General features: G+C 38.2%; 1 protein-coding gene across 6 annotated transcripts in view; it reads left to right on the top strand.

Moving 5' to 3' along the window:
* The first annotated feature begins 251 nt into the window (after positions 1–251).
* Positions 252–12,423, top strand: part of PIGG (phosphatidylinositol glycan anchor biosynthesis class G) — an 82,212-nt gene continuing 70,040 nt past the window's right edge. For 5 of the 6 annotated variants that reach the window (XR_001862337.1, XM_008634546.2, XM_017735387.1 and 2 more), the window contains exons 1-5: positions 252–483; positions 1,483–1,692; positions 3,156–3,344; positions 4,832–4,970; positions 8,561–8,773. Coding sequence is in view for 5 of the 6 variants with exons in the window: in XM_008634546.2 (XP_008632768.1) it covers positions 280–483; positions 1,483–1,692; positions 3,156–3,344; positions 4,832–4,970; positions 8,561–8,773 (955 nt within the window). In the remaining variant the exon portion in view is untranslated. Of the gene's footprint in view, positions 484–1,482; positions 1,693–3,155; positions 3,345–4,831; positions 4,971–8,560; positions 8,774–9,767; positions 10,035–12,423 lie in introns of those variants that run through there. The other variant, XM_017735390.1, reaches the window with a different exon arrangement.

The following is a 12,423-nucleotide window of genomic DNA, read 5'->3' as shown; positions in this document are numbered from 1 at the left end:
TTTCCCAATTTCACATCACATACTCCGTTCACATTTTGTTTTACTTCTAGAGGTGGTATTGGAGTTGTTGTGTTATTCCTGTGCTGGATGGTTTGAAGAACTCATCTTCCTCAGATTACTTCTTGTGTTTGCTGTTTGCAGCTTCTCATTTCTGGGTGTAAAATTAATAAAGAAGTTGAAAACACTTATTTATGTGGTGAAGTTGTCCTTTAACTTCCGTCTAGCCTTTGGTAAAATTTGTTGATGACTTTTATATACTCTTGTTTTTGTTGCTTAGGAATGGTTTCTAACTGGACCAAGATTCCTCCACCGCTTTTCAAAAAAGTTGTCATTGTGCTGATAGATGCTTTGAGAGATGACTTTGTGTTTGGATCCAAAGGGAAACAGTTCATGCCATATACTACGCAAGTTGTAGAAAAAGGGACTTCCTACAGTTTCATTGCTGAAGCCAAGCCACCCACTGTGACTATGCCTCGAATTAAGGTAAGTGGGGTTCTTTTCTGTCGTTTCTTTGGAGAAGCTTTTGAAATATGAGTTGTTTCACATGCTTGAAGTTGGTAATAAGGGCAGGTTTGTGGTGTTAGTGCAATCTATGGGTGAATCTCTCTTTGCTGTAGTAGTGCATGTCATAGAGTCCTGATTTGCAATGGCCAAGAGGTTAAGGACAGATAAGGCCCTAGTGCAGGCTTAAATGATTGACGTAGCCTTTTTATTTGTAATCATGGGAAGGCAGTAGCCTCTTAGTTGTTGAGTTTTCCAATTGTCTTCTATCCAGGAATATTTTTATTGTATTTCTCCGTGTTCTTGTAACTTCTGAGAGAAAATCCAGTTTAGTATAAAATGGTTTTGTCATAGGGATGTTTTTGAAGAGCTTAAAAAGGAAACTGTGCCAAGTTCCAGGTAACTAAAAGATGAGTTGTGGTGGTGTCATCAAAATGCATGATTGTCCAGGCTTGTCAGTGGTAGATCTGAGTAACACTTTTGCTCTGAAGAAGCTGAGGGAGGGATCACTGGTAGGTCAACTAGCACGTGAGTGAGAGAGTGAGGGGGAGACAGTCTGGTAACTCTTTATAGGTGGACCTCATTGCTTTTTCTAGAAGTTTCTTACTTACTGTCTTGAAGGTACTGTCATTGTTAATGTTGAGTCAGTTTACTTAGACCTAAACTGTCTTTTGGTGGTTTAATGACCTGTAAATGAAGCAAATTTCAACTGTCATAGAAAGTCTCTTTTCTGTCAATTAATTAAGACAGTATTATTTTTATCTTTTGTAAAGCAGTTAGCTCTGACATCAACTAGCACTGTGTTGTGGCAGATGAGATTATGTGGCAAGAGAGCTTGTGTTCTTTTACTTTGTTATGTTTCCTTACCAAAAATATAATTTGTCTGCCATCTGGCTTATTGCTTCCTCCCACTTACATTGCTGCTGTCTTCTGAGCACTGGAAGTTTCGTGTTTAATGTGTCTCTTTTCTTGTTTCATTAGGCTTTGATGACAGGTAGCATACCTGGTTTCATCGATGTTGTTGTGAACCTAAATTCTCCAGCTCTGTTGGATGACAATTTGATATGGCAGGCAAAAACAGCTGGGAAAAGAATAATATTTTACGGCGATGATACTTGGGTCAAATTGTTCCCAAAGCACTTTGTGGAATATGATGGAACAACATCGTTTTTTGTGTCAGACTTCACAGAGGTGAGAGGCTTTGTATGATCCCAAGTTAAATAAAGTGAGTACAAACAAACAGTGTCAGTTTCTGAGAATGAATGAGTAAAGCTACCCTTGTTCTGAAATATGTACCTGGCAATTAAACAGAAATTGGATTTGTATGTCTTTTTAGTATGGGCACTGTGAAGCTAAGCATTTCAGTCCCTCATGCATATACTGTAAGAAGTGTTGGGAGGATACAGTAATCATCAATGTATTACTCTATAACTTTCCTAAACATACCATTTTCTCACAAAACTTGTTGTGGTTGGAAGTTAGACCAGTTGCTTTGTTGAAAAATTCCACTATCTACATTTTCCGTTTGCTGTCAGATTTTTATTAGTTAGTGCAATCTGTAAGAGGCCCATTGATACATTACCTTGATCTCTTAGAGGCATACTTTTATAGTATTGCATCACTTGTGTAATTGCAATGGGAGTAGTGTTTCTTTATGTTATCAAACAGGGAGCATAGAAAGTAAGTGAAACAAATTCTGAAAATTCTTGCTCTGGTCACATTAGAAAAGCAAATGTAAAACCTTGAGCCATTGGCCTGCTGGTGCTGACTGAAGTATTTTATTATCTGAGGAAGTTAGAAAGGTCTGATGTGAATTGGAAGACATGTTTAATTGGTTATGCTAATAAGACTTACAAAAGCTTCAACCTGGAGTGAAAAGGACAAATGTTCTATGGGATCTGTGGTTATGTGGCCCTCAAGCTCTTTATGCAGTCCTTATGCTTTCTTAATATGGTCTGTTAAAAACACAGCTTTTTATAGTTTTTTTGGTAGTTATATGCAGACTCAACAAAGTAATGTCACATGTGAAGTATTGTAGGGATTTTTAATAACCAAAGAGAATATACAGAACTAAAAATGTATTGTCAACCTAAGAAGGAAAACAGGTGAGTTAGGCCCCAAGTAGTACTTTTCAAATAGTTTTTCTTTATCACTATGTCATCAGTTCTTTTACTCATAGCAAGTACATTCCTCTTGTGTTTGCACACTAGCAAAAATTGAGTTGAAAGACCAGGGTTTGTTGTACCCCTGAGCTTCCCATTGCTAAACTGAGGCTTTTTATTGTACTTGTGATACTTGATGTATCACATGTGAAGTAATAATCTGGAGTGTGAAGGATGAAAGTGACTGAAAAGTTCTAGAAACAGATTTAAAAGGTTCTGTGGAAGCTTGGCAACCCATTTACCTTGTCTGTATGTAAGCTGATGCATTATTACCAGAAAAGATTAAATGGGGTGAAGAACCTATTTTGTAAGACAAATATATTTGGCTGCCTGACATTGAAGTAAACAATTTTTTTTTCTTATTAACATTATGAGTGACTGTAATTCTCATCAACTTCTGTAGAATTTTCATGGGTAGTGTAGTTGATTTTCTTGTGCTTTTTACATCAGGGAATTTTTTTTTACCTTATAGTTGTTTTCGTTTTCTTTGAGGTTGATGATAATGTTACCAGACATTTGGATAGAGTGTTAAAGAGAGAAGACTGGGATCTCCTAATTCTACATTACCTGGGGTTGGACCATATTGGTCATATGACTGGGCCTAACAGCCCATTAGTGGGACCAAAACTTCGTGAAATGGATAACATAGTGAAGAAGATTCATATTTCTCTTCTTTCAAAGGTAATACAACTTCCTCTTGGGTCAGTGTTTGTTAGCTGGGGACTGACATTAAAATGCTTTCAGGTTGTTGTTGGTAGCTTCTTTATTCCTAGACTAAAGTGTATATTCCATTCTTGGCCTTCCTGGGCCATTTCCTAGTGTAACATTTTTAAGGATTTGCTGGTTGACCTTAGTAACATCTGTCTCTTCTGGGCAGCTGTGGGAAATAACACCCCCCTGGTGTGTGGGAAGACGAGAGGAATGCCTGCCAAAATTCTCTCATCACTTGTGAATTAAAATGGTTGTTGGTGTGCTTTCTGGTAATGAAATTCAGCAGAAGGAGTAATGGGCATGTGTAACTAATGGCTCTGATGTCCAGAATTGTGAAAGCATACCTAATTCTTAGATATTTGGTAAATTCAAATGGAAGTGGTGGTCTTAAACTGCAATTTTTTGATGGTAAATGTGGTACATCTGAATCTGGTTTTAGATTTGTAAATACTGGTTGTCACTTACCTAAGCAGCCTGGGTTTTGAAATACCAAGTCCTAGTTCCAAGTGGCCTGAAGCTTTTTTGTTATTTGTTTTTGGCTACTGCAATTCAGAATAGCTGATCATGAAATTTCAATAGTATTTTTAGTCAACTGGATACTATTACATGAAAAGAGAGGTTAAATCCTGTGTGTGGAAGTTCCATGAATGTTACAGTGTTTTTGCTGCTGTTTTTTAGTATGTTTGCTTTTGCCATTTATATTCAAGCCTTTATCTCAGTTTTAGAATACAGACATAATAAAAGCACTTTACTTTTTGGATAGAACAGGTACTGGTAGTAACTAGAGATGGCAGAAAGCTACTCTGTTGCTGAATGACTGTTAATTTTCTGCCACTTCAATTTGTTAGCTCAAAATTCTTGGACAGGCCTCACTTAAGTTTCTGATTCTCTTTATTCAGAAGCATACACATTGTTTAACATCAGCCTTGATTGACTGTCAGATTTCAACCCCTAAATCCCTTGGGAAACTACTGACTGTTAGAAATTTAGAAATAGGATTATTTTAAAATATTGAATTGATATTATGTTAACATTTACAATACTAGTAGTTCAGCATGTCATATTAAAACTTAGTGAAGCTGAAGAAATGAAGAGGAAGAATATTTCTCTGTTAATGTTCTGGGATTCTTGATTTTCTTCTCACAGTGGGATAGCCTTTATTTAATCTTCCAGAGAGTTTCTAGTGACTCCATAAATTCAGGGGTTTTTTAAAGCTTTTTTGTGCTTTTTTTTTTTTTGGCTAAGGTACTGTTAGTGTGTTAGACGTATATGTCTTAACTTCTAAGTAACACTTAATTGCAGCCATCTCTTGTTATCTGCTCCAGGGTGTTGTGAGCAAGTTTTAAAAATGAAATTATTTTGAGACATATTCATGTTTGAAAATGATGAATATAGTGAAATTATATAAATGAATTGTGTTTGTGTGATAACTTAGATTTTTTTCCTGTGATTTACAGGAGGAAGCTTCTCTGCCCAATTTGCTAGTTGTTTGTGGGGATCACGGGATGTCTGAAACAGGCAGTCATGGTGGTTCTTCAGAAGGAGAAGTGCGCACACCACTGCTGTTTATCAGCTCTGCTTTTGAAAAGAGAAGTGGTAAGGATCAAAGAAGCATGACCTTTTCTAGACCTATCTTAGTTTCAGCTGGAGTAGAGTTAATTTTCTTCCTAGTAGCTGGTACAGGGCTGTTTTTTGGATTCAGTATGACAATAATGTTGATAACACACAGGTACTTTACTGTTTACTCTGAATCAAGGACTTGTCTGTTTCCCATGCTCTGCCAGTGAGCAGGTGCAAAAGGAGCCCTTAAGGAGCATAGCTAGGACAGCTGACCTGAACTGGCCAGAGAGATATTGCATACCATGGAACATCATGCCTAGGGTATAAACTGGGGCTGCCAGTTGCTGCTCGGGGATGGACTGGACATCGGTCAGCAGGTGGTTAAAATTTTATTGTGAATCACTTGTTTCTATTGGGTTTTATTCTTCTCCCTGTCCCCTTTTTAATAATTATTATTTCATTTTGTTTCAATTCTCAAATTGTTCTAGTCTCAACCCATGAGCTTTACCTTTTCTTTCTGATTCTCCTCCCCACCAGGATGGGGGATATGAGTGAGCGAGTGGCTGCATCGTACTTGTGTAAGGCTCCAGTAGATACCAGTGCATAGTGTACTCTAATAGGATGAGAACACTACTGTCTATAACTAACAAGAACAGCAATAATAATTATAGGTAGATTGTAGTAGTCATTATTGTAATGGAAAGGGGAGAGAGAGAGGAATAAAACCTAAGAGGGAGAGGAATAAAACCCAAGAGAAACATGTGATGCACAGTACTATTGCTCACCACCTGCTGATCGGTGCCCAGCCCATCTTCAAGCAACAATCCACAGACCCCAGTCAACTCCCTCCAGTTTGTATATGGGCTATGATTCTCTCTGGTATAGACTATTCCATTAACCAGTTCTGGTGAGCTGCCCCAACTGCCTTCCCTCCCAGCTCCTCATGCATCTGCTCACTGGCAGAGTACGGGAGGTGGAAAAGTTCTTGATTTAGAGAAAGCCCTCCTTGCCAGCAGCTAAAAACATCAGTGTTTTATCAACATTATTCTCACAGTGAATCCAAAACACAGCCCCTGTACCAGATAACTCGGAAGAAAAGTAACTCTGTCCAGTTGAAACCAGGACAAGAACACACTGGCAACTCTAATTTATGATATTCTAGAATTCTTTCTGAAAAAGTGCTTTGGTTTGTTCTACAGCTATTTGGGAAAGCCCATTCCGTGTGACCCAAACCTCTGGTTTTAGCCGAAGTTAGCATCTGTTTCTTGGTGAAACCATGAATCAAGCTTTGTAACCACTGAGAGAATTGTGTATTTCTTAGATGATAATCTTTTACAGCACTGTCCTATCTGAGTTTTGAGAGTAATGAGATCTGTTGTCAGGATTCTGGGCTAATTGTAAATGAGTAGGTTTAGATGTAAAATCCTTTTTGAAGTGAGCTTAAATTTTGTCTTTCATGGCCATAATATTTCCTTGGCCTCCATTTTTCCCTCTCACACAGCTAGTTTAGAGGAATAATGAATGACAATTTCTCACACAGAGTTAACCAGAAAGAGGAAGAAAGCCCTTGGGAGACTGAAGACTATTAAAAATAGCATTATTTTTTAATATTAAATTTATCTGACTCTTGTGAAAGTGTGAGAGGTGATGGCAGTGATAACATGACTATTAATCAGTAAGTCTTAAGGACAGAATATGGAGCGTGAGTGTGTTTACTGTATGGGCCAGTTAATTTTATATCACTGATGTGAGTTTACATGTTTCTGAAGCTGATTTTCTATTTGTAGATAATAATAAAAAATAAAAGCAAGGTAGTTAAAGGCAAGAGGCAATAAAGAAATGGAGTGGTAGAGAATCTTTGGTCTACTTTGTAGAATCGTGCTTAAATAAACTCCTTGACTGAGTGAATCGGTGGAATGTAATTATACCAAGAGTGAGTATTTTCCCCAAAATAATGCTCCCTTCTGCCTTTCATTCTGCCACTTGCTCATTTCCATCTGATTTCTTTTCTTCTGAAGGCTGTGTGCAGAGCCTTGATTTATTTATCTTGCTGGAGGTTCCTGCAGCACAGTGGAGGTAGATTTTTCTGTCTGTCATTTATAAAGCTGTTATCCAGCTGCAATAGGAAGCATTGCTTGAGGAGTCATTGATCTCTTCTCAGGTCTGAAAACAAAACAAAGTCAAGAATGGATCAAAGCTCTTGACTAAGTTTTTATTTTATGAATTTCACTGGCAGTTGTTGACAGTCAGACCACAAGAGTATAGATTCTGCAAATGCAGTCTCCTGCTCATTGGAATTAGTTTCTATGAGGTTTAAACTGAACAAGCAGTTTTTACAATACAGTGAAATAGACATATTTACCTGTCTTTTGGGATAGAGTTTGGGATTTCTGATGCCTTCGTAAATATCCAGCAGTTTACTTTTCATCGGTAAAGTAATCAGGATTCTATTGACTGCTCCTTATGATCCTCCTGTAAACAAAATGTTCTGTGGTTAATTTGGTAGACCTCAAAATAGTAATCCTGTGGGCTTTTTGCATCTAGTATGCTGTCAGAGTATTACTTGTATAGCCTTCTACAGAGATGTGTCACCCATGAATGGCTAAATGTGTTTGGTAGTTTGGCTTTTTTTTAACCAGTTAAGAACTTGCCTTTAACGATAAAATCTGAAAACTGCTGACATACAGGCACTCATGCAAAGAGGCTTTACGGATTATAGATGCTATTCTGTACAAGTATGGGATTAATCGGAGCTAGATGAGAAATGAGGGAAATTTTAATGCTCTTAAAGGGAGCCTTGAGAGGAATAAAGACTATATAGAGTTCTTTCTATACAGTATTTAAGTCAAAACACTGAATGCCTGAAGTTACAAAGAGGATGAAATAACAGCATAATAGAAAAACACTGCTACCTAACTAGTTCAACACGAGAAGTGTGTAGATTTCTGTGGAACTGACAGCTAATCCTGATAACTGCAGTAAGTTAATGGAATCCTACACAGGACGCTTTAAAAATCACTGGGTTTGCCTGCATGTAGCCGTGGATTTTGAGCCTCAGCATTCTTTATCTGATCACTGATTCTGTTTGCCTAGCAACCTGATATTAATTAAATCTTGAGTTGTTGTCATTATGTTGAGAAGCTTCTAGAATGCTGTCAGCATTATTTTAGATTCTAATTCTTTATTCATACATTAAATTAGCCTACTGTAGTGCTTTTTATTATTTCTAATGTAAAAGTTATGAAACTCTCTTAGGATGTAGGCTGCAACTTGATAGTAAGGTGATCTTGTGGACCATCTGTTTCCTTACTTGTACTTGTTTAACATTTATGTTGTGTTTACAGTAGTTGTTAGCATTGAAGAGTCATGCTGGCTAAGAATTTAATAAATTTTGGATTTACAGCAGCAGAGGATAGCAGCTGAAAAAGATCAGTCAGCTCTCTGCAGACCACTTAAAACAGCTGACGTAACACCAATGAAATAATTTTGAAACTAATAAGGTACCAGCTGTCTCTGGAGAAATAGAATGGGCCTGTTACTGAAATACTTCTTTTCCTCTCTCTTTTTCTTACTTGTTTTTTTTTGTTTTGTTTTGTTTGTTTGTTGTTTTTTGTTGTTGACTCTAGGTCCTCTGGCCCAACCTGAACATGTGCAGCAAACAGATTTAGCTAGCACACTGGCAATAGGTCTTGGTCTACCAATTTCAAGAAACAGTGTTGGGAACCTCATATTGCCGGTTGTTGGAGGCAAGACAATGAGAGAACAGCTACGTTTTGTGCACTTGAATGGGTTCCAGCTTAGCAGATTGCTGCAACAGAATACACTTGCATACGAAAAAGGTAAATTAGCTAAAAAAAAAAAAAGTTACAGATACACTAAAAGGAGATTGTTTATAAAACAGTTTGGACTTTTAAATTCAATAGTATGGCATTGCACTGCAAATTAGCTATTCTTTTGAGAGCAGTATTCAGAGCAATTGTACCAAATTCAATCTTTACTGCAACCTACTTTGATACACTGCTTCTGAATACAGGTCTTTTTAATGACTAGTAATATTCCTAGTAGGCAAAAGAACAAAAGTAATGATGGAGTAAGATTAAAGTAAAACTGCCGGTGTAGTTAAATCTCAGTGGTTTCATAACTGCTCTTTGTGAGGTGTCCTACATAGGGCACTGACTCTGAGCTATTTGGAGACTTAACACAATGGAGTGAATTTTCTAGTTTAAGTAAAAAGGTGCTTCAAGTAAGGCTGGGAGATAATTTAGGGTAAGTTATCTTTTTACTTTTTATGTATGAATTTACTTGGAGTGAGAACCTAGAGAACTGCTTATTAAAAACGCGTGTGTATGTATGTATATCTGGAGGAAAGAATAAAAAACAAGTAGAAAAAATACACCAAACCTAGCAAAATGTGATATGTCATTAGGAAACGTGATACAAACTGCAGTTTAAATAATGAAGTTAATATGATAATTTTGTGAAAAAAATTGAGTCGGGGGTGAAGGAGAATATTTTACCATTGACATTAGAAGATGTTGTTGTCTTAAAATGACTGTGAAGCTTGTCAATTGATTTATAATCTGTTGAATTATTAAAATAACTAGATGAGAATGCAGAGTTGTTTTACAGCTAGGAATAATTAAAGTGGATAGCAACATAAATTTAAGCAAGATGATTGCTGTAGGTCAAGAGTCAATTATCTTTCAACATCACTGCTTCTAATCATAATTAAACCTTGTCCAAGAATCTCAACAGAACAAATTCTGCTTGTTGCAGCAACATGCATATAGCAGGACCCATGTTCCATCTCTTCTCATATTTTTTTCTGCACAGATTTCCTCACTTAACCCGGTTGTGTCAAGTGAGGAAACTTGCCCTGTTGGGTGGTATAGGACTGTGTTGCTGAAAATGCCATCACAAAACTCCATCTGACAGTATTTCTGCAAACACTGATGAAACAGACTGAAGTTTCTGCCAGCTTCTGGTTTATATCTTCATTTTCATTTTATTTTTTGTCTGGGAGCAGCTTAATTTTTAACTTGTAGCTTTCGTCTGAGGAATGAAAGTTAAAATTCTGAGGATAAAAAGGTGAGAATTTTTTATGTTGCTTGCTTGTGACTGCAAACTTAATAGAGGTGCTGCTTTACTGAGATGAGGTTGAGAGGTAAAGCATCCACAGTGACTTTCTCTCCTTTTCTGAAAGTCTCAGTAACGTGGTGCGAGTCTAGGTCCAAGTCATGGTAGCTTTTTTTTCAGAGTCTTAATGTCAATTTTCCCTGTTTCTATAGTACTACTGCAACCCTAGGGTATATCACCATGTCCCGCAGCCATAGGGAGGAGGAGAGAAGATCCAGCAGGCAGGAATTGTGCAGCAAGATTGATTTATTTAATTATTTTACAAACTCCTTTATAGACTTTTTTCTTAGTAGTCTAATTGGACAAAGGATCAGCCACCCCCTGGGGTGACTGGTGAAAATCCTAAAACATCCATTGTCAAAATACTTTTCTACTATACCATAAACAAGACTTCTTAAGGTTGCAGGTGTTTGGTTGTTTACATAACTCTGCTACCTCTTCTGTGAGAGAGAAAAGTCTCTCACGGACTTAGAAAATAGCAAGAAAATCCTTGCTAGCAGCATTTTTATATCTACACTGTAGACTTCTTGGAGGGGCCTTGTTTTTCTTGGAGTGCTCTAGATGTGCAAGACTATAGGTTAATGCTTTGGTCTGTGCATTTAAGATTGGCAGGGAAACAGTATGTTCTGTTTGTTTAGCGTTGTTTGCTTGATGTGGATACTTCAGGTTTAGAAATACTAAAGAAAATGTCACTAACTCAGTGACTAATATATGTAACTTAAGAGCATGCATGAATGGCCATTTATTTTGCATGGTTTTTAAGTGAAGATAAATGCCATCCCACTACTCCACTACAGGCACATACACATCTGACAGGATTCCCCTAGAAAGAGGTTACCTTGCAGAGGAGTCATTATATTCAGTAATCTGATTCATGTTCAAGAAGGTTGCCCTCTTTTTAAGAATGGTAAAAAGGAGGATCCTGGGAACTGCTTAACCAGTCAGTCTCACCTCTGTGCTTGGTAACATCACAAAACAGATCTTCCTGGAAGATATATCAAAACACATGGAGGACAAAAAGGTTATTAGAGATGCCTGACACTACTTTGCCAAGGGCACATTGTGCCTGACTAATTTAGTGTCCTTCTGTGATGGAGTAAATCCATCAGTGGACAAAAGAAGATGTGTCATCTACTTAGACTTCTGTAAGGCCTTTGGTAAGGCCTCCCTCAACATTCCTCCTGCTGTTGTTAAGAGTGATATGGTTTGACAAATGGACTCTAATGAATAAGAAAGTGACTTCATGTCTGTAAAGTCAGTGGCATAATGTCTAATTGGAAACCAGTAATGAGTGGTGATCTAGTGAAAGATGTCTCCATTAACAGTGCTGCAGATGAATGAGATAATCTTTAAAGCCACCTTCCAGCCTGAACAATTCTACAATTCTAAGATTGTGCATTGGGAATCTGAGGAGGGAAAATTGATCTTTATGTGAGAGAGTGGTGACAGGCATGGAGCTCTGCCTGTGAGTGGATGGTGAAATAGTTGAGAACTTCTGGCTTAGGATTGGTGCACAGACCAACAAGGGCAATATTGTTATGGGTGTCTAGTGCAGACAGTCCGATTGTAAGGGATTCGTAGATTTTCAGACAACTAGAGGAAGTCCTGTGTTCACCATCCATGGTTCTCATAGGGTGCTTCAGCCATCCTGTTGCATTTCAGGCTAGATAACTGGACAGTGAGATGGACTGAAAAGCGGCTCAGCTGCTGGGTTCATGTGAATGTGATCAGCAGCACAAAGTTGACCTGAAGGCTACTCATTTGTGATCAATACAGGGCTTGACTTGGGACAGAGCTGTTGAACATCTTCATCAATGATCTGGGCGGTGGGACAAAGTGACCTGTCAGCAAGGGAAGGACACAATAGAAATCTTGGAGAAGTGCTTGATGCAGTAGGTGGGTCTGCTGCCTCTCAGAGGCACCTTGACAGCTGGAGGAATGGGGTGACAGGAAGCTCTTATGGTTCAGCAAAGGGAAATGGCAAATTCTGCACCTGGGAAGAAGTAATCCCAACATACCAGTGCAGATTGGATATTGACTGACTGGAAATAGCTTGCTGAAGAACCACCAAGGGGTGACTGAGACACCAAGTTGAGCATCAGGCAGCAGAGCACTGTCGTGACAGAATGGCAGTAACATCCAAGGTGGCATTAGGAGGACAGTCATCAGCAGGTCAATCCTTCCTCTTGTATCAGCTGTGGTGAGCCGACATGAGGAGTCTTGGGTCTGGTTCTGGGCTTCTCAGTACCATAATTTAGTGAATATAATGTAGTGAGTGCAGTGCATGGCCATGAAGGTGATAAAGGGATTGGAACATCTATCATACAAGGAGGGGCTGAGGGTGCACGGACTG

The sequence above is a fragment of the Corvus brachyrhynchos genome, unplaced genomic scaffold (assembly GCF_000691975.1).
Source record: "Corvus brachyrhynchos isolate BGI_N302 unplaced genomic scaffold, ASM69197v1 scaffold22, whole genome shotgun sequence".
In the NCBI taxonomy this organism is placed as follows: domain Eukaryota; kingdom Metazoa; phylum Chordata; class Aves; order Passeriformes; family Corvidae; genus Corvus; species Corvus brachyrhynchos.
This window is presented reverse-complemented; position numbering and strand designations above follow the sequence as displayed.